Here is a 26723-nt window from a genome sequence, read left to right as displayed (position 1 = left end):
TGTCTCCGCTCTGAACTGACTCTCTCTTACAGTACTCCTCTTTTTGTACTTTTCCTTCTTTGCACTACACATTTCCAGGAAGTTTAAGCTTTGAGGAAGGGGAAGTACAGTATGTGTGTGCTTAAAATCATCCTGTCATCTTAGGAAGCCAACTATTCATTGTTTTAATTATATTTTAAAGCTTTTTTTTTAATGCCTTTATTTGATAGGATAGCTGTGGAGAGACAGGAAAGCAGGTAGAGTGTGGAGATGACATGCAGTAAATGTCACAGGTTCAAACCCGTGTCACTGTGGCAGAGAGTCTGCTTTTGCACAAAGGCATGTGTCTGAATGTAAATAGTCTGTTACAGGTTAATATCTGCCAGTGCCAGTTCAATAATAATGTTTAAAAAGATATTTAGTTTAAGGATTAGTTTATTCATGTATGAAAGGGAACTATCACTAGAGAATATGACTTTAAAAGATGTGAAATATCAAAAATCCTTGTATATGCATGTGCTTCACTGTGCTTTCTCTAACAACTTCGTGTTCACACTTAGATAGATTTGTTAGTCAGATAACAGCTATGTTTAGCTGTGAACTGACTATACATTTTCCGTTACCAGTTCCTTTCAGTCTGCATATTAAACATTCACTACAGAACATGTAGACATTACAGAACGTACAAGAAGTATCGGACAAGGTGACATTTTGATTTAATGATAGTACGAGATAAAACATGCATTTAAGTTCTAACAATTTGAACACAAATGTCTGTACCAGGTTTCACGGTAATCCATACAATAGTTGTTTAGACAAAGACATGTACCAAACTCTTGGTGGATCAACAGCAAAAGTAGAAGAGCTTCGAGCTTCGAGTTAAATAAAAAGGTATCAAACAAAAGAACACTGCTCTCAGAGCAAAAAGGACAAAGGCGGCTGCCCCTCAGACGCTTTTTCAGTTCATCAAGACTAACAACATTTGAGACCAAAGAAACTTCCTCAAGGAGTTACTCAATCCAACATAGTCCTCATATCTCACTCATTATATCCTTCACGTTGGAGTAAACTTCCATGTCCTCCCTTTCCTCCTCTTCTGGAACATCATGTTTTATCTCCTCCTCTTCCTCCGCCTCCTCCACCATCATCGCCTCCTCCTCCACTTCACCTTCCTCTCTGTCATTGTCTTCTCTCTCCTCTTTTACTTTCTTGATTTCAGCGTACTCTGTCTCGGTGGTCTCTTGCGTCTTTGCTGCCTCCCTTTTACTCTTTCTTTTCAGCATGGAGAAATCAATGCTGGCATACTCCACATCTTTTGGTCCATCATCCAGATTAAGGGCCGCTTTCTCTGTCGCCACAGCTCCTCCTCCTCCTCCTCCTACTTCCTCTTCTTCAGCTGCCTCTTGATAGTAGGTCTGATCATCTTCCACTGCTTCATCGTCGTCGATCTGTCAGGTACAACATAAATTATGACTCACTCAACAGCTGCTACAAGCACCAAAAATATGTATGAAATCTATCTGGTATTTTTACATCACTACTTAAGTCATATGATAAAGTAATACTTTCAATATTTTAGTCATGTCTGTATTGTGCATAAAAATCAGGTTCAACCAGGACTTGGAACTTATCTAAGACATTGTAATCCATTATAATGTGTAACTGATTTTCTTAAAGTAATGTGGCAATGCCATGCACTTTTATCAGCCTGTATATATATATATATATATGTTATATATATATCCTATATTATTATATATATATATACTGCATTGTAAAACAACAAAAGGGACCTGGCTAATAAAGAAGGCATGGTGTTGACATGGTGTTTGCACATGTCGTCTTGGGTTGTCAAGAGTGGATTATTTCTCCTAGCAATCTCTTTGTTGTCGCTCAAATTGTGTAAAGTTCTCTCAAAGGCTCTTGTGCCAAATCTAAATGTATGACCAATTGCCACTCATGGTCAATTTCTTGACTGACTCATTCAGTGTTAAACAATGAAAGCCATACGGACCAATGACGCAGCTAAAATACTATATTTAATATTTGGTACAAATCTGAAAAAGTAGTGTTTCAACTAATATCAAGTACATATAGTCTGATGTTAGTGGACTGAATATAAATACCAATGGGTCCTCTTGAGTGGTCACCATCTCCAGAGTTTTATCCAGATTTCCGGAGCTCTTCTGTTTTTTTCTGGAAAAAAAAAAAATAGTAACAAGTTTAGATCCATATATGAAAGTCATCCACAATCAAACTGGAATTAAATATTTGAACGAGAGTTGTACCTGTGGCATTTTGTTACCAAACAGCAAATGAATGCTGAAAGAAGGATCCCACTAAAAAATGCAACGATGACTTCAAGCCGCGAAACAATTTTTAATATTTCTTTGGACTGTTCTGCAATCAAGAGGAAGAGGAAACACGTTGATGTTTGTTTCACAAATTAAACATGCGATATCCTGAAGAGATGTTAAAAAATGTGATGCAGTAGTCTAAAGAAGCGTGAAGTGTTTTAGTGCAGGACTTGTACCCTTTTCTTCTGGTGTGTCTGTTCGAGTTGTGAGGTTTTTTTTTGCTTCCCCATTTTCATTGCTGCTGACACACTCCACAGTAGCGTTGCTGCCGTCTTTCACAGAGAGGGTGATGCTGCTGTTGACTGCGCGATTTGACACGGAGGTAGTTATTAAGTACTCAGTGTGCTTCTTCAACAGCGGCCATTTGATGGTGGGTAAAGGAAACCCACGACTCATACACACACAGGTCCTGACCTCTGACTGAACCTTACACCCAGAGTCTTTTAGGATCTTTGGAAACACTGTAAAACAACACAAGCAGAATCATAACAAATTATTGATGGTGTGAAATGTAAATGTAACATTTTTGAGAAGATTAGTACAGTCTACTCACAAGTCACAGTTACATTAGCATATACAGCCACCGTTGTGTTCAAGTGTTGTGCTGTACAGATGTACTTTCCAGAATGTTCTACCGCCATATTATGGATGACCAGTGTGGCTGATCCAGGGCTGCTCTGCAGGTAACTACGAGATTCATTGTGCAGCTTTTTGTTGGAACCAAGTATAGTCCATGTGATACGAGATGGAGGAAAACTTTCAACACTGCAGGTAAGATTCAGAGCATCTCCCTCCTCGAGAGATCTCCTCCCAGTGATTACAGGTTCCTTTGTATCTGTCAAGTGAAGATAAGAGAGCAACAAGAAACAGATGAAAGATCTGTCAAATTAGATAAATAGTAGTAAAAAGTTAAAGACACATTTCAGAATCTTAGTATTTGGTATGTCCACTTTTTGCTTTAATGACGACATGCACTCAGGCGGGCTTAGACTTTTGTCATTCACTGTGAACTGCTGGTATTTTAGTCCACCATAAGTGTTTGGCCTCGCTTCCTTTTCTTAGAAGTAGTTAAGAAACTATTGCTCTTCATCTGACAGTCTTATTCTGTCTGTAATGAAGCTGCTTTACAACTGATTGACTTTCTGCAAAAATATTTTAGAAATCCATGGAAACACCCCTTTGATATTTTCAAATGCGGTCTCAGACTTTTGGATCGCACTCTGAGTCTCTGTATGTATGTGTGTGGAACATCTATGTGTACATAATATGCACACATTTTAATATGTTTTTCTTAATAATACCACTGGGGGGTGCCAAAGTCTTTCCAATTTCACCCAGACAACACTTTTGTTTTCTCTAAACATGTGACCACAGTGAGGCTGAGAAACAGCTAGAAGACTTTGCAATGTCGAAGGACTTTTTAAAAGTCATTTCCATTATAAAATAAAGCAAAGACATACATTTCAAATTATATTTAAAATGCACTGAAAACTATAAAACTATAAGAACATTGTACTAATGTCTGAGTACAGTTTTACATTGTACTTACATATCACTCTTACATCAACTTTTTCCATCAGGGTGTTGTTCAGATATTTTGCTGTGCAGATGTACCGTCCAGAGTCTTCAGCTGTCACATTAGAGACGGAATAAGTGACCACTCCAGTTTTTTCTTCCTGCGGGTAGGTTTTGGTGTCGTTCTGCAGATCAGTGAATGTGTCGTTCTGAAGGTTGTTTTTTGTTCCATTTTGCATGTTTTTGTCAGAGAATTTAGTCCATGTGACAAGAGATGGAGGGAAACTTTCAACACTGCAGTTCAGATTCAGAGTCTCGCCCTCCTTCACACTTGTATTCCCAGTGATTTTCACTTCCTTCACATCTATGAGACAAAATATGACAAAAATTCCAATATTTCTGCAAAAACACTGCTGGTGTAATTTCAGCACAGTACAAAAAATCAGTACATCATGTTACTCACAGGTCACATTCAGAGTCACTGTCTCCTCTGCAGTGATGTTGTTTCTGAAGCCGACCTTGCAGGTGACACTGGTGCCGTGGTGCTCAGCTGAGGGGTCAAAGGTCAAAGTCGAGCTGTATCTCTGTGCTACAGACGTTACAGACTCATTTTTGACAGCAGTGACGTTTCCTGTGATGTGAGAGTCATTCTCTCCTTTTCCTCTCCATGTCCAGGTGATTTGAGGAACAGATCCAGAGCAGAGACCAGGAGCAGTGCAGGTCAGTGTGGCCTGTTTTCCCTCCGTCAGAGGAGGAATCATCAGTGTGGGCTTCTGCATCAGATCTAAGAGAGAGCCGTCCATTAGTGGACTAAGGTGAGCAGTCTGAAGGTCTTATTCACTTTATGTAAAGAATTACTGCATTCTTACTGGGTGACCACAGAGGTCGACAAACATTACTACATTCCCCATTAACACTACAATACACCAAATATATTAGTGCAGTTCATAAGTACAACAATGAACATCTTCACTATGCATACATGTTGTATCTCTTCATACCTTTAACAGAGATAGTTGCTCTTGGAGTGAATGTAAATCCATCTTGCAGATACATATACTTTAAACCATTAACTCTGAGCTGATACGATCCAGAGTCTGACTCAGTGAGGTCATTGATGATGATGCTGCAGTTCCTCTGATTCACATCAGGTTCCAGCAGTGACACTCGTCCTCTAAACCCAGACTGAATTTTTGAATTGTACTTGTAACTGTGGAATATCCTCTCTGAATCACTACATCTTGATTTCTGTGCGTCACATTTAGACCAAACTATATATTTTGGTGTGAAGTCAGACCCTGGGGTGAAGGAACACGGAATCACAACACAGAGTCCAGCCTCTGCTGTTATTTCTCCTTCATTAAGAGTGATACAGAAGCCATTTTGACAGTGTTCTTTTCTTTCTCCCAATGATGCATCTGTTAATGTAAACAGTGAGAAAAACACAGAGACAGAAGATATTTCATTTTTAAGACACCATATTAACAAATCACAATATCCTGACTCCTATACACTATACAATATACTATCATATTGTATACTGTTTTTGTTTCATATAACAGCTGTTGACAGGACTGGATCAGACAACACCAAAGTTCAGTATTTAATTGTTTTATCCATAATATCTTTTGTAAACAAAAGTAGCTATCTATTCCATAAATTTAGATGCTGTGAAGAGTGCTACTAATGACATGTATCATGGACATTCATCATCTTTTCAATATTGGCATCCTAACAAGTTAATAATAAAAGAGCATACCTGCATTGCTGTCCCTCACAGAGAAAAGCAGAGTCACCCAAATGAGAAGAAACATCTTGATTTGATGCTTGAAACAATCAGTCTTCCCCACTACAGGACAAATTATCGCAGTGAAAGAGCGGTAAACACAGAGGAAATGAACAAGAAACTCCAAAGCTGACATACAGGATGTTACATGTTCGGTTATTCCATAGTTGCAAGATTCACACACTTGACCCAGGGGTGTGTCTACCCTGATCTTTTTTTAAAATGGTGAAGCACACCGTGACATCTATTCTCAAAAGTTCTTAAACTTGAACTTTACTACAATAATCTTTATAGCAACTGTAGCTTTAGTCCTTCTGTGACAATACAGACGATACAAATCTTTCCCCAACACTGTTCCCCCCTTACTGTACATTACCAACACATTCAGGAATGTCAAAAAGCCTCTTTTTTTTTCGATATATTTTTTAGATAGGATAGTATAAATCACTTTAGCAACTTCAATTCACAGCCCAAAAAATATCAAAATGTTGTGTTTTACCTCGTATCGTTATCATCTCTTCTCCCCAGTGTTTCTGCTCTGAACTGACCCTTCCTCTCTTCACTTCTCTATTTCTTCCCTCCCGGTACAATATTTTGAGGAAGTTTCCCCAGATACTGCTTAGCAACATTTCTCCTATCCTGAGACTTTTGGGTTTTTATACACTTATAATCTTATCTAATGTGAAATTTGGACTTCACTAACAGTGAATAATGAAGATAAAACTAAAAAGATAAAAATTTTAGTTGATGTTTTTTTTTTCCTGTTTCTTCTCTGTGACTGTGAAATAATACAAATCTTTTTGAAACAGGAAGTTTTGTAAATCTGTATTTTTTTCTTTTTTTGTTATCTTGAGAAACGGACAAACTGGCACTTAAGTTGTTAATAGTTGGGCACCCTAATTGCTCCCAGGGTGCCACTCTGTGTGGCTGCCCATCAGGCCACCATCTCCCCACATTTGCATGTCTATGAGCCCTTTCACTTGAGTGAAAAAGTGTATATGTATATATATATATGTAAGAACCAAAAGTATAAAATGGAAAGTATCAGCTTTTAGTATTTCCCCATTTTAACAGCACGTATCCTCGGTGGAGCACTTCTGCATATTGTATGCGTGTTTTTTATCATTTATATTGTGCAATATACTGTTCTCAGCAAAGTCACTGCAGCACACATTCATTTAAACATTGCTTTATATGGCACTACTGTGTTCTCAGCATCTGTTTCCTTCCTGTTTGCGATTTATGGTGCTAGATCTAATAATTAGATGTTAACCATTTACTTTACACCTGCTTATATATACACCACTCATAACTGAACCTGTAAAAATGGCTTAGTTAGAGGCCGGCTGCAAATCTCTCTCAATCAGTATGTCTGCATATAACAATCAGTTGTGAAATCTTAAAACTACTTTGACATCATCACCATTGGTTTGTAGAAAACCTTGACCGTGTTTGGACTATAGACTATAGTTGTTGGGTGACATAATGCAAGTTAAGCTGAGCTTGGTTTTTAACATGTTTAGGCTCTATGTTCAAGCAGGAAAATTAAATGTGGCCTGCCTAGTCACAAACCTTGATAGATTACATTAAAATGTGCTTTTGAAAATGTGACACAATAAATAGGTAGTAACAGAATCTTGATTTACATTTGATCAGCACTGCTTTATCATCTATTGTACTCTAAATAGGACTATTATTTACAATATGAACATCATGCTGTGTGGAAGAAGACTTGAAACTATTGAGCCAATAAACTCTTTTAGGAAACTGTTTACTGAGGCAATAAGTCAAGTGAGACAAGGGTCATTTTCTCACATGATTCAAAACAATCTGACCTTGTTTTTTTGCAGCCATTGGAGCTGCCCCCTGCTGGCCATTAGAATGATTGTTGGCTTCACTTCACAGACCTCAACGTTTCATGACAGGTGAATATTGCTCTTTATTAATTTCCTGATTTTACCTCACCTCAGAATATTCTTTTAAAAGTAGATTTAATTAAAAACATTTAAACAAAACAGATCAGATGCAAAACTACAGCATACAAATGAAAAGAATATTTGTGTAAAATAAAGTAAAGTGAGTAAGTGATATGGTGCAGTACTGGTACTGCTATTTAGTACTGATTTTAATATTAAAGCACTGTCAAACCATAAATTAGACTATTTATAACTGTTATTGTTGCAAGTTATTACATTTAAAAGCTTATGTGTACATGAAAACGCACAGTAGGCCATATCAAATAAATAACTCACATCTACAAAAATATCAAACACATAGCGTGTGTCATATGTGCACTACATGGCACAAAAAATGCAAAGCAAGGGTGAAAATAATCCCAACAACTTGGCTATAAGTTATGTTACAAACGATCAAGAATCACACACGGCTGATGCGACTTGCGTACAGTACTAAATAGTCTTTCGTGTTAGCAAAATGACCATCAACCATGTAAAACTATCGACCTCTGCCCCTACGGGAGTGCAATACTCTTTTTTTCTACCATTGCAATCCACAGGGTTGCACTGTTGCACTTATTTGAAGAAACTCAGATAACCAATCTGCATGTGAGGTTTTTGTTGAGTGAAATATTGCTAAATAACATTTGGTAAGTTGCTTTCATCTGCATTAATATTAATATGTATGTAATGTAATACGTTATCAGGCTGCTTCTGGTCGTGAGTGTGACACTAGATGAGAAGTCACTACAGTTACTCGGGTTCATTCTCTGGAAATTAAAAATGCATTTATAAAGGCTTTTGTCTAATTAAAATAATGACAGATATATTCATGCATGCTTACAGCTAAAGCTTCCCCTTGTTGTACAAGGACAGATATTCATTTATCTTAGAGGAAACAGAAGAACACAGTGTTATGTTTTAGGTCTTTAGACCTCCAAAAATAACCTATTGTCTGCCTGCGGTAGCTTTAATAGGGGGCAGGACTCTCTGTATAATGGAGCAAGTGTTACATTTAGTCTGATCATCAGGTTAGGTTTTATTCTTTGTGAATTGTGGCAAATCTAATGAGGAAACTACAACGAATCTATTCATTAAAATGGCCTTTATTGTCAAAAACAATCCCATATACCATCCTGCGGAGGTATTTTTCTTTGTTCTACATAATACACAATCATGAACACTGTCAGTTCATTTCACTCGAAACTGATTGTTTCAGATCTCCAGATTAGTTGAGAAATCTGCAAAGTAGAACTCCAGATACAAAACAATGCACTTTAAATATAAACTAAAAACTAAAAACACTGCATAATGCAAAACAAATGTTCAAATAACAAAAAAAAAAATATATATATATATTACACATTTAAAATATGTTTTAACAGATCAGTTAGAGTCTGGATGAATGGCTTGGCCAATAACATCATACTCTGTTGATACGTCTGTTTTCTTCAGTGACATGTAAGTTCTGTCCTCTCGGTTTGGTTTCACTTTCTTTCTCGAGTTCCTTCGAAGAGAAAAAAAAACAAAAAAAACAGAAAGACATAATGTGTCATTTGAAATTATCAAATGCATTGACAGACGTCAAACCATGAAATGATGATGTAGGAACATACCAAAGCAGCATCACGCAGATTATGCAGATGACATTCACAATGAGACAGCAGCAACAGCCCAGGGAAGCACTGCATTGTAATGCTGCACAGGACCTACCATAAGAAATAATATAAAGTAGATTATTAATTCTCTAGTAGTGTACATTTTATAGTTGCCTATTTCAGGCCAAGGTCCATGTTGCTGTTAGAAATAGTTCAAGAAGTTCCCCCCAAATGCAGACGTGAAGGTTAAGTGAACAAATAGACATTTTATTGACTTAGTAAGGCAAGTAAGTAAACACAAAATAACAGAAAAGCAGCTAATGTGTTTAGGCAAAAGACATATCTAAAAGATCCAAATCCAAACAACAGAAGTCCAACAAAAAATTGTAGAACCAGAACCGAGAAAATCTAGGAGCAGGAGCGGAAAAACTGTGAGAAGCACCAGAACAAAGGACTAGGGAACAAACACAGAACTAGGGAACAGACCAAGATGACAACTGAGAGCAGGGACTAAATATACAAGTGAAGACAAGATGACAAGACATAGGTGAAAACTAAGCAGGGAGAGATGAAACTTATCAAGTCAGAAAGAGGAAATCAAATTGGCATGAACGACAAAGAGAGGAAACGAAGTAACAGACATGAGGAGACTGGAGAATTACAAAATAACAACAAACTTTAAACAAGAAGCTGAGGGTTACCGAAAAAAAAGGGAAACAGCAAAATTGCATGTTCTGATGGATTGAACAATTCAGTCCATGGTTTTCATCATAATGTAGATTTTCATAGAATGAGCTCAACAAGTTGTTTCACACTCTTTCTTAATGTAATCTGCTGTTAATTAGACTCAGTACTTCCTATCAAGTGTCACTATAAAAGCCTTCCAGGGAGGTGAAATGAGTTATTATTCATCATATATCATTATTCTTACTGAAGTCAGTTATTGGTGCTGTTTGTTGTGTGTGCGTTTACCTTCTTGCCCCTCTGAAGTTACCATGATGTTGATGTTCTGTTGCACTTCCCCTTTTTCATTTCTGCTGACACACTGAACAGTAGCGTTGCTGTGGTCCTTGACAGTTAGGGTGATGGTGCTGTTGATTGTGTGGTTGGACACAGTGGTAAAGACGGAGTACTTAGCAAGTTTCTCCAACAGAGGCCATTTGATGGTTGGTAACGGAAACCCCTGACTGATGCACACACAAGTCAGGACCCCCGACTGAACCTTACACCCAGAGTCTTTTAGGATCTTTGGAAACACTGTAAAACAACACAAGCAGAATCATAACAAATTATTGATGGTGTGAAATGTAAATGTAACATTTTTGAGAAGATTAGTACAGTCTACTCACAAGTCACAGTTACATCAGCATATACAGCCACCGTTGTGTTCAAGTGTTGTGCTGTACAGATGTACTTTCCAGAATGTTCTACGGCCATATTATGGATGACCAGTGTGGCTGATCCAGGGCTGCTCTGCAGGTAACTACGAGATTCATTGTGCAGCTTTTTGTTGGAACCAAGTATAGTCCATGTGATACGAGATGGAGGAAAACTTTCAAAACTGCAGGTAAGATTCAGAGCATCTCCCTCCTCGAGAGATCTCCTCCCAGTGATTACAGGTTTCTTTGTATCTGTAAACAAAATATTTGAAGTGAAGATAAGACAGCAACAAGAAACAGATGAAAGATTTGTCATATTAGATAAGTAAAAAGTTAAAGACATATTTCAGAATCTTAGTATTTGGTATGTCCACTTTTTGCTTTAATGACGACATGCACTCAGGCGGGCTTGGACTTTTGTCATTCACTGTGAACTGCTGGTGTAAATTTCAGCACAGTATAAAAAATCAGTACAGCATGTTACTCACAGGTCACATTCAGAGTCACTGTCTCCTCTGCAGTGATGTTGTTTCTGAAGCCGACCTTGCAGGTGACACTGGTGCCGTGGTGCTCAGCTGAGGGGTCAAAGGTCAAAGTCGAGCTGTATCTCTGTGCTACAGACGTTACAGACTCATTTTTGACAGCAGTGACATTTCCTGTGATGTGAGAGTCATTCTCTCCTTCTCCTCTCCATGTCCAGGTGATTTGAGGAACAGATCCAGAGCAGAGACCAGGAGCAGTGCAGGTCAGTGTGGTCTGTTTTCCCTCCATCAGAGGAGGAATCATCAGTGTGGGCTTCTGCATCAGATCTAAAGGAGAGCCGTCCATTAGTGGACTAAGGTGAGCAATGTGAAGGTCTTATTCACTTAAATTTGGGCTAAAATAATAATAATAATATTTTGTGAAACAAGAACAAAAGGTCAGAGTTCTGTCAGGAATTACTGCACTTCCTACTGGGTGACCACAGAGGTCGACAAACATTACTACATCCCCCATTAACACTACAATACACCAAATATATTAGTACAATGAACATCTTCACTATGCATACATGTTGTATCTCTTCATACCTTTAACAGAGATAGTTGCTCTTGGAGTGAATGTAAATCCATCTGACTTATACGTATACGTATACGTATATGTATACTTTAAACCATTAACTCTGAGCTGATACGATCCAGAGTCTGACTCAGTGAGGTCATTGATGATGATGCTGCAGTTCCTCTGATTCACGTCAGGTTCCAGCAGTGACACTCGTCCTCTAAACCCAGGCTGAATTTTTGAATTGTTCCTGTTAGTGTGGAATATCCTGTCTGAATCACTACATCTTGGTTTCTCTGCATCACATTTGGACCAAACTATATATTTTGGTATGAAGTCAGAACCTGTGGTGAAGGAACACGGTATCACAACACAGAGTCCAGCCTCTGCTGTTATTTCTCCTTCATTAAGAGTGATACAGAAGCCATTTTGACAGTGTTCTTTTCTTTCTCCCACTGATGCATCTGTTAATGTAAACAGTGAGAAAAACACAGAGACAGAAGATATTTCATTTTTGTTTTTGACTTGTTGATCAGACAAAACCAATGTTCAGTATTTAACATATTTATTTATCTATAATATCTTTGGTAAACAAACAAGTCAGTTTAATAACTATTTATTCCAGAATGTAGATGCGGTGAAGAATGCTACTGATGAGCTGGAAAAGCCAAGGTGGAAAACTAAATAGGCCTACTTGGAATTTAGAAGTATGTCAGAAAACATTTATAATAGGACGTTTATCATGGAATATAACCTTTTTATTCATATTTTTAATGTTGGCATCACAGCAAGATAATAAAAAAAAGAGCATACTTGTGTCAGCATTGCTGCCTCTCACAGAGAAAAGCAGGCTTGCCCAGATGAGAACAAGCATCCTGATCTGACGATTGAGACCGGTGAGTCGGTGTCTCCCTCCAAAGGACAAACTCAGAAGCGCAAACACTTTATACAAAAAGGATAAAAGATAAACATGAAGTGCAGATAAGATATTCAGAAAATAACGTTAAAGTTGCCTTTTTACCGCTTTCTTCCTCTCTTCTCTCCACAGTGATCTCTGTTGAGTCTCTCTCTGTCTTTCTTTTTTCTTCCCCTTTTGAGCTGCTTCTGTGTGTGTGTGTGAAGTGTTTGACATATTATAAGAATGAAAGAGGAACTGCTGCATTTTCCCAGTTAAACATCTTGTAACTAACTTGGGGACACATAGCACAATCTGTTGTTTGTATCATTCAATAGAACAACTTTCGTACAATTTACTGCTTAATGCATTATTTACAACACGGTGTGCATACAATTTACTGCTTAATGCATTATTTACAACACGGTGTGCATGACTGTAAATGCTCTGAATGACTTGCTTATATCTGCAGTGGACGTTGAGTAATGAAGTTCATAGCTAGTTCTCAATTTAATCTGTGTGGCCTCTTTGCAAGAAATTCTACATTTGTGTTTCTACTTTAATGTCTTTTTTGGTTTGTTTTGTTCCTGCTGTATATCCAATTGAGAAACTCCACTGTCAATACTGAAACTTAACATTTTTAATTGTTCCATGATTAACCCATAAGTATCTGTACCCAGATACAGCAGATGTTCAGCCATTCTAAAAAAAAAAAAAAAGAGGAAATAAAAGAGCTACATTAACACATTCAGACTGCGCCTGCATCCATCTCATTTCTCTCCTTTCATTTCTGTTTTTATGTTTTACAGTCATGCTGTATACAGCATATGCGCAGCAGTAATTTTAGCCAACACCTAACATGCTGATATTTAGCAGATAATAGCACGCTGACACTTGTTAAAAGCAGTGAACACACAGCACAATTGAGGCTGATGTCATTAGTCTGTGGACATATTTGTCATAAAACAAGGTATATTCAAATTTTGACCTGATAATGGCGCCACACAAAAAGTCTACAAGTTATTGGAATTCATCCTGAGGGTCACTGAACAAACATGAACCAAACTTTATTGAAATCTATCTAATAGTTCTAATAGTAGTTGAGATATTTAATTGGTGGACCGACTAGCGCACTTTCATCCCTGCGCACGGCTAAAAACTATACAGTATTGTAATTGGCAGATTTCAGTTTCAGTTCCAACAGACTGATGCTGCTGATCATCAGGCATATTTGAACACTGCCAGAGTATGGGTAAATCTTTAAATGGACACAAAACAACACAGCATCTAAACAAATTAAAGAACTTAATTATGTTCTGTTGGAAATGGAGGATTGATGTTTTAGATTGGAGGACATAGATTTGTTTCTGTTCTTTTCACTTAACAAGAGAACTGAAACCAGAAAGAAAAAGGGCACGGCGCACACTATAATCACGGTGATGATGCTTTAAATAAATAAAAGAGACGGTTCAGTTCTGTTTTCTATGAATAATCAACTGTTTGCATTTCATGTTGTTTTTATTTTATTTATGTTGGAACTGAAGACAGATGAATTTTGCTTGAGGCATGAAAAGACTTGTTTAAAATAAAAGAGCAAGCAAACTACACCATTGCAGAAATCGTACTTCCATTAAGTAACAGTGCTAATTTGCAGAGAGACTGCAAAACCCTGATCTAAATGACTGTGTCAATCCTGTATGTAGAAAACAAAATCTCCATCATGATAATTATGTTCACCTGCACATACATCGGTGCTTCATAACACACTGCGATAAAAGATTAGCTAAGACGTATTTGATATTTCTACTTTAAACCAAAATGAAATTAAAAAATAATAATAATAACCATGAGGCGTTCAAAGAGAGGAACTGGTTATTGACTTTGTGCATACAGGTAATTTAAGAATGCTAGCCAGCATATCTGGAATCCATCATCATTGAGTTGACAGAACAGTGTCTTAATAAAAGGATAATATCAGTAAGAATAGCCAGTTTACACACACACAGAGAACTGCATTTCTAACCTGGTTTTATCTAGGAGTGTGTAAAGAACACTCAAAATCCCTGGTACCTAGGTTTTTGTATTTTGTACTAGTACATTTCTCTGTCTAATTCAACACAAAGTTGGCTCATTTGTCTACACGTTTAATTTTTAACATGACTTGAGGGAGGATAAGACAAGGGAATTCTTCCTAAAGATGTTATGCCAATAGATAATGACTTTATAATGTATTATTACCAACACTGATGAGCATCCAGTGAGAAAGATCTCATTTCACACCCAAGACTTGCACAGCATTATGTGTATGTTTTGATGTCAGACAAAAGATAGTATCCTTATCATCTTTCATAGCTCTGTCTAAGAAAGATGAGGCTTCATCAACATGGTTTATTCAACTGGCATTTCGGCAGAGAGATTTATTTGTGTTTGTGTGAACAGATTCTGCTGTTATATTGCTGCTTATGAAATGTATACATGGCGTTAGCAGTTAGCAGTCAGAGGCCTTTGCTGTATTTTGTACTCCTACTGATTGTAAAACCAATTAGAAACACAGAGACACACTTGTGCCTTGATGAACTTAATCCGTCATTTAAAATGAGACTGCCACAGTACGGCGTTCTTTCATAACATACATTTATAAAGCCTTAGTCAGAGCAGGTGTATCAAAAGTAATTTCATTCTTCAAGAAGAGATCATTGCACGTCTCTTGCTGGATTTTACTTTCCACTTCTATCAACATCAGTACAGTGTAACAATGTCTGTCAAGGTAGGAGGAGAAAAAAACAGTGGACAAGTTGCATATTTGATGATCAACACACTGATCTTGGAAAGTCAAAGGTAATTGTTTTGCATGATTCATTTAGACAACAAAATGCTTATCGTGACTTACATTGTTAATCCAACATACAATACACCATAAATATCAATTTGCTTTTTCACTACATATGAAAATGAATGAAAGTGAAAATTAAAAAAAAACAAAACAATAAAAAAAATAACAAAAAAAGATGCAATTGGTTGCATTATGGGAAACGTAGGCTCCAGTGGGTTTGGAACTTTGCACATACTGTGGACTAAAAATCAGACCATCTGCATCTTCTGCTGCTTTGATTTTGACCATTCTTTTCAAAATTCTGTCTCTTGTGAATGTCAATTTAATGGAAGTGCACTACTAAATTGCTGGAGATCCCTTTTAATGGTTAATAGAAAAGATAGATTAACAACAGCAGGTATTATACTTTAAATCAACCGCAATCACAGTCAATAACAAGGTTACTCTCTGCATCTAAACATAGCCTCTGATTTGACTACAGTGCACACTACAGTAGAGACTGGTACAGTTTTACTAAGCTCATATTAAGACAGTGTTCAGTCAAAAGTGTTTGAATGATGTGTGACAAGTCTGTTTTTACTTCCCACGCTGGCTTTTATCCATAATTAAATACATATATGTGTACCTGCTGGCAAACAGTCATGCAGGGTATTTACTGTACATACTGACATCCCTTTACCTATCAATATACATCTTATTAATATATATATTATTGACACCATCATTATCAAGTTAGAGTATTAATGCGCTTTGATATTACATCACAGGTTCATCAAATGTCTTTGAATAACACAACGAACTGGCTTGTCAGCATCATTTTTTTTTTTTTTTTGGTCATTCAAACACGTGATGGAACTCTGTGAGACGAAAGCATCAACTTAATCAAGTGAAGTGACGCTCAAACTTCTCGAAGACCCCAGTGATCAGTGTCCTATGATCTTTCAGCACGATTTGAACACTCACGCATACACACACGCATTGTCTAAAAGAGATAACTTTTTTTTTTTGGCCGCTCGTTCGCAGGTATGTTGTGCTTTAGGTCTGTATTTTCCAGATCATTCAGAGAGCTAGACAGACATTTTGCATTGGCCACAGTGCAGGACATTGCCAAAAAACTCATTCTACAGTAGACCGGAAAATGCTGAAAGGAAGCTGTGACATTTTTCAGCACTGGACAGTGTACCACTACAAAACCTCTTCAATTATTATCAAAAGGGATGGTGACATCTCTTTTTTTTTTCATATATAATGTGAGGCTAAATACAATTATGTGAAAAGAAGATGCTGAGATGTGTTTCTTCTGGGGAAGTAATTAACCAAAGGAAACAGAGGAGAGGTTTGCTCTCAGCTGATAGACACACTTAAATATAAAGAGAACAAAAAGCGCTGTTACCCCTTGCCCTGATGCTTCGACTGGCAGCAGACACAGTGACAGTTACGAGTGACAGATGTAGAGCAAATATAACATCAGCAACCATAATGAGAGCAACGAAAACATGGTCGCTGGTTAACACTGCATGTTTTAGAGCCTGTGTACTACAAGTGAGGCCAGAAATTTAAATCATTTCTTTTACATTGTCCAGTGGGCCATGCTCTGACCCAAAAAAGTACCAGTTTTCCCAAATGATGGCATCTGAAGGGGCCATGGAGGAGGGGAGGCATGAGTGTGGTGGGGGAGTACTGGCATGGAGTGATACATTATATGTGACAAATCTGAGGAAATGAAAGACAAGGAGTCATCATATGCAGGGTGAAATCCAGTAGAGGAAGGGGGGTTATTACACAGTTTATGGGGCAGATGCGTCAGGGCTGCCACTGCGTCTCGCATAGCCGAGGGATCAGGGAAGGATCGCGATTCATTTGGCTTTGATTTCCGTGTAGTTGCTGCCGTCATCCCCCCTCCCTGAGGCCCCCTCTCTGGACCTGGCCCCGATAAACTCCAGTGCAGCATAATTCAGCTCTTGCCTCTCCAGTCCTGCCATAGAGCCCACAGGTGGATAATCCCCGTCTTCTCCCTGCAGACAGAAGGATCAATCAGCGGCACAAATCACTGGAAAGGTGCCGGTGACACCTCGGATGACAGAAGAGTGTGACAGACACCATAAAGAAAAGATGTTAGTGGTTACTGGTAGACAACTGACAAGGAGATTGAGATGTTTCCTATTAGTCTGGCAGTTTGTGTTAGTAATGAGGCATCCATGCAGAAGGCAGTTTCGGAAAAAACAAACAGCGGTGTACGGAACACAGAAGCTGATAGGCGAGGAGATGCATCTGTCACTGAGGCTTGTGGTTTTTAATGGGGATTTGTTTAGGAACCTTACCGTAGTCTCCTCTAGAATGGAGTTAAACTTTGAGCCCAACAGCTCTGTCTTAAGCTGTGCAAGAGTTAGGGGAGAGAAAAAACAGACAGAAAAACGCAGAGAAGCGATGAAAGCAAGAGAAAACAGTGTTTGGAAAGGTCATGGTTGGAGCTACTGGACTGCTAGTGGGAGAGATTTCTTCTATTACCCTCATTTTCAGAGGTCAAAACGGGGTCTCATGTTTTACAAGTTGTTGCATTACACAAAACTATAACCCCAAACAATTTGAGAATGGTCATCCAAACCCATCCTCCATCATAATCATAATCATTGACATCAGCATGTCTCACCACTTTCTTCCTCAGATTATGTTTGTCCTTCTTGACTGCGCTGTAGTACAAAGCTGGGTTCTCCAGGACCACGTCCTGCCTAGGGTTGCCATTCTCTCTGGGGGACGGAGTCACATAATCAGACTCGGTCTCGACTGGCACTAACGCAGGGTGACACGCCAAGCCTGGGCATCCATTTTAAAACAACAAGCTCTGTAAGGTTATGCTGGAGGTCAACCGTGGCTGTGAGTGACGTGGTTATTTTATGGGTTTAGTCGCTGAGCTCACACCCACTTCAGGGGTGATCTGCCAGAGAAAGCTTGCAAATTTTGGGAGGTCCAAATAGGCCTTGAGGCTAAAATAAAACACCTTGGTTAAGAGGGCTACCTGGGTTGTATTTAGCGTAGCGGGTCAAGGATACAGAAGCAGGGTCAGAGCAGGGAATTGAGCCTGCAAAATATAAGGTTAGTCCAGCTTTCTAACCCACTCCACAAGGCAGCCAATGTGGATCTCCAAGGATTTCAACAGGGACTTGTCCTGGCAAATGAACTGAAATTGCTCTGGAGAAATGATTCTCATGTCCACATCAATCCCACATTCACACATATACATATGTGCATCAGTGTGTTTTATAATGGATGACAAGGCTTAAGTGTTTCCTTGGATTTCAGAAAATGCTTAGTGAGGAAAATAACTACTTCTGCCTCGCATCGGCCTCTCCATTAGTGTGTCACTTTATACTCACTTCTTGTTGTTGTGGCCGACGTATCTCACTGCTGCAATGATGAAGGCTATGACTGCCACTCCTCCAATGGTGCCAACTATAACTGCCATCATGTATTTTTCTGAAAACAAAAGGTGGTTAAAATTAAATATGAGGTGCATGTGACTTAATTATTAGTTACCTATTGATAGAAAGACAAATGGGTCACAAAAAGACAATATATATTGAAAAGGGAGCATAGAAAAGAGGAATAAGCCATCTTAAATCTCCATTACTACCAAAAATGAAGGAATGATGTCCATCACCAAGATGTACTTTTTTGAAGATATGGGAATGTAAAAGATAAAGGTGCAATTCATATTTTTCTTATTGTCATGATCCCATGAATCCTTCGAAAAGGCCAAAACAGACAACGTGTTTTGTAGGTTTTAAAACAATCCCATGGTTTGCATGAGATACGAGCAAATTGGAAAGTAGTAGAGAAGACGCTCCAGAGTACAATGGAATGAAGCCTAAATGATCACAGTATTTATTATTAATAAACCTGTTATCCCAGTTCTCTTGGATATTTTTACCATGCTTGAGATTATTTCCTTAAATCCTGGTTGGATCAGGGAATAGAGCTGCTTGAACCTTTCCACCATTGTTCTCTAAAGTAAAAGTAAAAATGTAACTTTGATCGCAAAACCAGGTGACGAATCAGTGTTGTGTGCACTGCTATAGCTCATGCAATTTTCCAAAATAGCACAGCCACTATCTCTGTTTGAAATGTACAATGTCTTGTTGTGCATGTGGTGTTAAAATCCTGTTAGTCTCCGTCTCGATACTCAGACTCCTCTACCCTATCGATGGCACTACGTCTACTTCCAATATATTCTTTCATTTCTTTAATTAAAAAGGCCTAATAACCTATTTAAATACTTTAAGTACTCACTCTCCTGCTGTAGCTCCAGGTGTACACTCTCTCTTCCGTACATGTTGGAGATGCTGCAGTGGACGTTGACGGCAGGGCCGTTGTCGACCCGCTCTCCCTTCTCCCGTAGTTTGATCATGCCCGTGGAGGTGTGTCCGTCTGTGTGCGTGTAGAAATTGTATCGGCCATCTGTTTCGTTGATGGTGACGTTAAAGTCGGGCAGGTAGAACTCAATGGTGGGTTCAGGGTTTCCTGTGGCCATGCAAACACACTGGACACCCTCCCTCACCACAGTGCACTTTGACTCCTCCAAAAGGACTGGGGCATCTGTAGAGGGAGGCAGCAGAGTTAAGAGCAACACTAACACATTTATATCAGCCTAATTTTGTATTTCAAAAGGTTGCAGGACAGTGAAGCACTCACACTCCACAGTGATGTTAAGGGAGCTACTGGCTCTTCCGTGCTCATTCTCGGCTAGGCAGCGGTACTGTCCATCTCCCTGCGGTGTGATCTCTACAATCTCCAGCACCGACAGCTCATCAGCAGTGATGGTTCCCACAAGCTCCCCATCCTTAAGCCAGGTGAGGGTTGGGGCCGGGCTGCCCTGGGTGCTACAGTGCAAGGCCAGTGAAGTTCCCTCTAGTATGGTCATAGACTCATTTACCGTGGGCTCACGGGGAGGGTCTGCAAAAAAATAAAGTAGAGAAATTCACTTTAGAGTTGGAATATCATTCAACATGTATTCACGCAGTTAAAAAATAATTTTAAGGAACAATATTTTATTAAATCTGCAATTTCTTGGCCACTTGGGGACAGCAGAGAAAAGTTATCACCTTTTAAGTCGAACAAATAGTTACTCATGTACAACTACATCACATGCAGAGCAACATTATCAATGATTTGAAGTTGTGTTTCTATCTGGCAAACCAATATTCACTTGTTTACGACGTCATCCTTTAATGACAAAATACAAGTGCGCAGTTGTTGTTTTTTTAGACCTTTTTCACTGAAAATAGTTACCTGCTATCGGCAAAAACACTATGAGAGTAGTGAGGGTGAACCGAAACAATAAAGCTAAAATCCAGCTAGACAATGTATATAAAGCTACATAAAGCATTAACATTATCTTTTGATACATCGTTTTTATAAAAACATATTATGTTTTGTGATGTGATGTTCTCTGTCATGCTATAAAATAAATGTATGTTTCAATAAATGTTCAGTGGTTACTTTGGGCAAGAGATTTCTGGCTACCAAAAACACACAACTCCAACCTACTCAGATTTTTAACTGTTCAAAATGAGGGTCAAAGCACTCCTGAGCTTTGTCCCGGTTTCATACTGATCAGCAGGTTTTGAATATGTAGTGTTCTGTTGTCTCACATTGAAATGCAATATGAAGCTCGCGGCAGCAAAAAATAAAGTAAAAGAAGAAAATGTGGTTATAAGCTTCAGGGCCGTCTAAGAAAAACAACAAAAAGTAACGTATCAAATCTTTAGATCCTTGTTTTGTTTCTTGGGGTAAAGTTTAATTGGCAGTGGCATTCTAAGGTCACATTTTGATTGTTTCCTGTATCACTCTGTGTTTGTACAAAGCTGATTTATGATGCTATTAGTCTGTTGTATGGATTTGCGACACAGCTCTGTTCTTTTCACAATATTGCCCAATAGACTTTATTGTTCTGCTATTGCCTTCTTGTAGAAGCTCGACAGTGAGTATTGATTTATTGGTGAAGAATAGTTTGGAGAATACTGAGCATACACATCAACAGCAGCTGGAGGAGTAATTTGAGAGGTTTCTAGAAATGTTTTGAGGCTTTTTTTTTATTCGTTCTGTTGAAATCCTGCTGTGAATCCAGGCCAACAACAAGAAAAGAAGTAGAATTTAAGAAAATTGTCCTATACAAACTTATTTTAAATTATAAAATAAGATCCCAAATGTAAATCCAGTGCAACTTGTTGTGTCCTGGTTTCCTACAACATACTAATTGTATGCAGTACGTCCAGTATGTGTTGGAACTGGGACACAGCTACTATTTCGGGGACTTACACTTGACAGCTAGGTACAGTGAAGTGTTCATGATGCCGTAGCCATTGTCCCCGATGCAGGTGTAGATTCCCTCCTGCGCAGGTGTCACATCGTCCAGAGAAAGGGAGACGTTGGACGCTGTGTCCCACAGAAGCTCTTGGTCTCCAAACATCCAGGAGATCCTGGGAGCAGGGTTACTGTCCACCTCGCAGTGCAGCATCACAGAGCTGCCCTCCATCACCTCCGAAGACACGTTTACCCAAACAGAGCGTGGGGGGTCTTTGAAGGAAAATAAGACAAGGAAGAAAATTTTATGTCACAGAATTCATGAATCAACATTGAATCATGCATAGTAGTCACACATACACATCCAATGCAATCCAATCTAATGCAAAAGTTTGTGGCAGAACATAACAGAACAGAACATTTCTTACATGGTTCACTTAATTTGGATGTGCACACCCTCAAATAAAAATCTCAAACTCAACCTGAGCAGATTACAACATGGTGTAATGTCCACATATGAAGCAAACATACAGATTCTGCTCAGCATCAGTGTTAGAAGCATCGCTATAGATTTAGTTTTGTTTAATCCATAAATTCCTTGTTTGCATCTTGATTTCTCATGATTTCCTGGGATATTATTTTGAAAAGCTGATTCTGCTCTTCGTAGCCTGCACAGAGTTGCTGCCAACTCAAAGGTAGCTTTAGTGTTCCATGCCTTTTGTATAACTCTGAGATAACAGATGGAGGTGAAAAAGCATCATTATTGCGTATTTGCTTTAAAGTGTGAGGTGCATTGTAACTTACACTTGACATCCAGAGAGATGAGCCTCTCATAGACCAGTGTGGTGTTGGGGTAGTAGACCCTGCAGCCCAGGAGCTGCCCATTGTGCATGGGTCTGGGTGTGAAGGTCATGGTGCTGGAGAGTACCGCTGTGTTGCTCTCCTCCAGGTAGTCAGAGCTGAACTCCGGGTTGGGCAGGTAGTCGGTGTACATCCACTGGATCTCTGGAGTCATGTCGGGGCAGTTGTCTGGAGCGTAGCATGTCAGCTCCAGATTTTCATCGCTCACAATCTCCTCTGGGACGTCAATGTTGGGTTGATCTGGTGGACAGGAATACAGAGACATTACTACATTTCATCAGCTCAGAGTTAAGCAGATCAAAGATTAACAGTAATCTTGAGGAATATTTCTAGTTTATTAGTTAGTGTTTAATGTATTTAACATACCCAGAACTTTGAGCTCAGCGAAGTCCGGGAATGTATACATGTTGGCTCCACCAAGGTCAGCACGAAAGTAGTATCTCCCTGAGTGTTCTGTGCCGATGTTGTTGATGAGCAGAGTGCAGTTCCTCTGGTGCAGATCACCCAACAGCTTGGTGCGGCCCTTGTAGCTCTCGTGCACGATGTCTGTACGTGTTTTGAAGACAACAGGAGGAAAGAGCTGGGGATACGGCTGGCCAAAGTACCAGATACCGTGAATGCCACGGTACGGCCTGATGCCAGACGGATACATGAAGGTGCACGGGATGACCACACAGGAGTTTGTCATGGCCGAGATGTCCCGAGGTACCCAGACATTCCACTGGCAACTGGCATCTGAGATAAGATAAGAGGATGAGTGAAATATAAACACAGAAATGTAAGAATGCAAGAATATGTCTACTCTGTCTACAATCAGACATCGAAGAGGTACTGAAATGTATTACCTTTAATGATCAACAGCAGTGGTAAGAGCAGCTCCAAACACCACATGGTCTCTGCTCAGCGCTGGACCATAGACCTCTGGAACACATAACATCCGCCATCAACGTCAGTAACAGCACATGCATCATCAAGAGAAAAAACAAACAACTGAAATGTCTTGTTTACAGCATTGGCACCGCTGTGTGACTCAGACCCTGCTTCTACCTCTAAGGATCACAGACACCTCAGAGATTTAACAGTTTTATTTTTCCCTAGCTGCTTTACTGAATCACTGATCCCTCAAATGGGAGTTAGATCATTTGGATGGGAACAGTAATATGCGTATTTTTCAGAGGTCCTTTTGCAAAATTAAACATTTTTTTGCAGTTGCTACCAGCAATTCAAAGATCATATTTCCATACCTCAACGCAGACGTCTACATATATGTATTCTTAGCACAGATGATGTAACACTGCAGCCATGAGTTAAAGACATTTATCTAAAAAAATCAACATGTCACAGTAGTTTTCTCCCAGCAAAACCTTAAAAAGAAAACAGTGTCATATCATGTCAGTGCTTTTTACTTATAACCTAAAAATGAATGAACACAGCACATTATGGACTACATAACACATCTGGATCAGCTGGCAGAACATCAAAGATGTCCTCTTCATATGGATGGTGAAGAAGTGCATATTTAACTTATAGCTTCTTGCATTTTGCGTAGTTCAAACTCAATTTTGAAGGGCGACTTCTGTGTTTTTTTTTAAAGCTCATTCGCTATTTCAGTGAAGAATCTGTAAATCTCGATACTTAGATACTTTTTTCTGCATTAATCTGAGGTTGTGTCATTTTAAAAACTTGTTCCTGAGTGTATTTCGTGTCAATGTGACAAAAAACGGACCACATCCAGGGTTGTTGTGTGAACTTCATGAAGAAGAAGAAAAGGAAAATCATTTGACAACATCTCGTAGTATCTGGTAAGTGGTTTTACCTTGAAATGCTGATGGTTAGAAACAGACAGAAGCTCTGCAGCTTGTCAGCAGCTCCACTAGAGGGTGCTTGCTCACACCCAGACAGCTTGACAGCCTTCTTCTCTGTAAAAAAAAAAAGTGACATCAGCATCATCAGGCGATGACATCACTCACAGTCCCCCCACTCACAGAGCCGTAGTAAGTCATACAAACTCAGCGTCAGTCAGCACCTGTTTGCTGCCCCTCAGTAGAGTCACTCATTATGGTCGCCATACGTAAGCTCACCCAATGAATGACGCTCACTGTTGGCTGAACGCTGACACAATGCCAAACTCCAGGCGCCACACATCATGTCATCAGTCGATTACTGATACAATCTGTGCTGTACTAGAAATAAATTAAGAGTGAAGGAGGGACTGAACTGATGACCGCTGTGATGACAACATATGTAAACAAATGACAATAAATATATTAAGAAAAGTAGAAAAGAAACAAAATAGCTCCAGAATATGCACATACATAATTTAGTATAACAACATCCATCCATTTTGTTCCAAAATCTGATTTTGATTACATCTCAGTTGATGTCGCCATTATATAAACACACAACATGCCTTTTTGTGTCTCGGTTGTATACTTTCTTTATAGTCTAGGATTTTCTTTTTGTAGTTTTGGGTCCAAATAGATTACTGTAAAACTGAATTTTAATCTTAGCTGTCAGTCAAGCTAGTATCAACCTTATTTTATTTGTCTTTGAACATACGCTCAACAAAACTTTAAACACTTTTTGCTCCAATCCAGGGCACACCTGTGTCATAGTCACACTGTTGAATCAGTATCCTGATATGCCATACCTGCCAGGTGGATGGATTAAAGGAGAAGCACTCACTGACACTGATTTTAACAAATTTGTTAACAGAATTTGAGAGACGTAAACATTTTGTGTTTTTTTACTTTAAATGAAGTCATTTTATGTTGAAGGGCTATCATATATTTGCCCTGACAGCCACATGTAATAGCTGTAAGGATGAGTGGGTAGGATACTTTAGGTTAACTGTTTCTTCACGTAAAATCAGATGGTCTTTGTATTACTACATTCATTTAAACTCAGAAAAACAACCTGGAACCTAATACTTCCATAGTTAGCTTCAACGGGTAGTACAAACATTTATTTGAAAGTATGTTCAGTATGACATGCTTGCCTCTATTTAAAGTTTAAATGTTTTAATAAATTCCCGACATAACACACATTTCAGAATAATCTTCAGCGCTCAAGTCAAACTACTGCGCTCCTTCTGAATGACTTCTATCTTGTTTCCACATATGAATGATACCTGCCGACTAAACACTAAATGCATCGTCACTCTGAAACTTTCACTCGTCATTGACATTTAGATATTTCACATAATGATTTTTGTTATGATGTGTAGTAAAAACGTATGCAGGCTAGGAAACAATGCCGAAATACAGCACTTTTTTTTCCATTCTGTAACATTCCAGCACCAAAGAACACTCTTTTTGCATTTTACTAAATGATATATATATAGATCAAATATAGACTCTTATCAGGACGACTGTTACTTGTGCGGTAAATGTAGAAGTAGAAGCAGAGGATTTAAGCCTCATGTTGCAGCAGCCGGTGTGTGCAGATGGTCGGCCTAAGAGTGGATTGTGTTTTAAAGCTTCGTGATTAACACATCACAACATCCCCCGGAGAATCTGACCAATATTAGCATCGGTGACGGAGAGAAGTGAAAAATGATGCTGTTCGATATTGAAAGGGCACCGTGAACATGCTGCTCCTCATAAATTCAGAGATATTTGAACATTTAAAGGAAATGTACTTGGCCAATCTTCTTGAACAGTTTTTGTTATGTTGTTATGTTTCCAGCCACCTGATTTTCTTTTAGATAGGATCTCTACCAATTCCTGAAGGTTCTACTACGTGCACCAGGTAGACGTTAACTCTGTTTGTCGATGAGCATCTAGTGTACAGTGAGGTTTGGAGCTTTTTCTTTGCTGAACACTATGAGAGTGGTGACAAAAACAGTCAAGCTGCAGGCCAGGCATCTAGACAATGAGCTGAAACTGATTATAAAAGGTCCACAAAGCAGAGAGGAGCTGCAGATTCAGGTAATGATTACTATGAGCGACCCCTTTCACATTGTCACTGATATATTATCGTGATAAAAATATTGATTATAGCCGCAGGTCTCAGATTGAAAGTGGTCACATTTTGAGATAATGCCACAGTGTTGCCTGTGTGACAATCCAAACTTTTCTCCAATGTTGCGTCAAGCTCCAACATCTGCACTATAACAAAAGGCCAAGAGCTGGGCGAGTGTGTTCAGGAAGAGATGCCGTCCATCAGCGACAGCAGGAGAGAATAGAGCCGGGCAGCCAGGCAGGGCCACTGACACCACCAGCA

At 39.0% G+C, this 26723-nt stretch overlaps 2 protein-coding genes across 4 annotated transcripts; both read right to left on the bottom strand.

The window, feature by feature from the left end:
• Window positions 1–671: 671 nt before the first annotated feature.
• LOC104930299 (uncharacterized) lies at window positions 672–12894 on the bottom strand. Its single transcript, XM_027287227.1, has 16 exons — window positions 12632–12894; window positions 12424–12552; window positions 11640–12074; window positions 11058–11378; window positions 10540–10821; window positions 10134–10447; window positions 6137–6293; window positions 5611–5700; window positions 4853–5269; window positions 4315–4635; window positions 3886–4215; window positions 2890–3171; window positions 2513–2797; window positions 2268–2379; window positions 2106–2175; window positions 672–1427 (listed from the first exon to the last, which is right to left on the bottom strand). Exons 2-16 carry the CDS (start codon window positions 12482–12484, stop codon window positions 1011–1013), a joined length of 3894 nt encoding a protein of 1297 aa, XP_027143028.1. The 5' UTR covers window positions 12485–12552; window positions 12632–12894; the 3' UTR covers window positions 672–1010.
• Window positions 12895–14004: 1110 nt separating this feature from the next.
• Window positions 14005–24414, bottom strand: mag (myelin associated glycoprotein). 3 transcript variants are annotated; one of them, XM_019279209.2, is made up of 11 exons: window positions 24316–24414; window positions 23345–23420; window positions 22866–23234; window positions 22443–22739; window positions 21654–21911; window positions 20028–20288; window positions 19626–19931; window positions 18713–18812; window positions 17989–18085; window positions 17660–17713; window positions 14005–17353 (listed from the first exon to the last, which is right to left on the bottom strand). In XM_019279209.2, exons 2-11 carry the CDS (start codon window positions 23388–23390, stop codon window positions 17195–17197), a joined length of 1947 nt encoding a protein of 648 aa, XP_019134754.1. In that variant the 5' UTR covers window positions 23391–23420; window positions 24316–24414; the 3' UTR covers window positions 14005–17194. The 3 variants fall into 3 exon arrangements, with proteins under 3 accessions (XP_019134754.1, XP_019134755.1, XP_019134756.1); XM_019279210.2 differs by lacking the exon at window positions 17660–17713; XM_019279211.2 differs by lacking the exons at window positions 17660–17713; window positions 17989–18085.
• Between the last annotated feature and the right edge of the window lie 2309 nt (window positions 24415–26723).

The sequence above is a fragment of the Larimichthys crocea genome, chromosome XIII (genome assembly GCF_000972845.2).
Source record: "Larimichthys crocea isolate SSNF chromosome XIII, L_crocea_2.0, whole genome shotgun sequence".
In the NCBI taxonomy this organism is placed as follows: domain Eukaryota; kingdom Metazoa; phylum Chordata; class Actinopteri; family Sciaenidae; genus Larimichthys; species Larimichthys crocea.
Note: the sequence above shows the minus strand (reverse complement) of the source record. Positions and strands in the feature narration are given on the sequence as shown.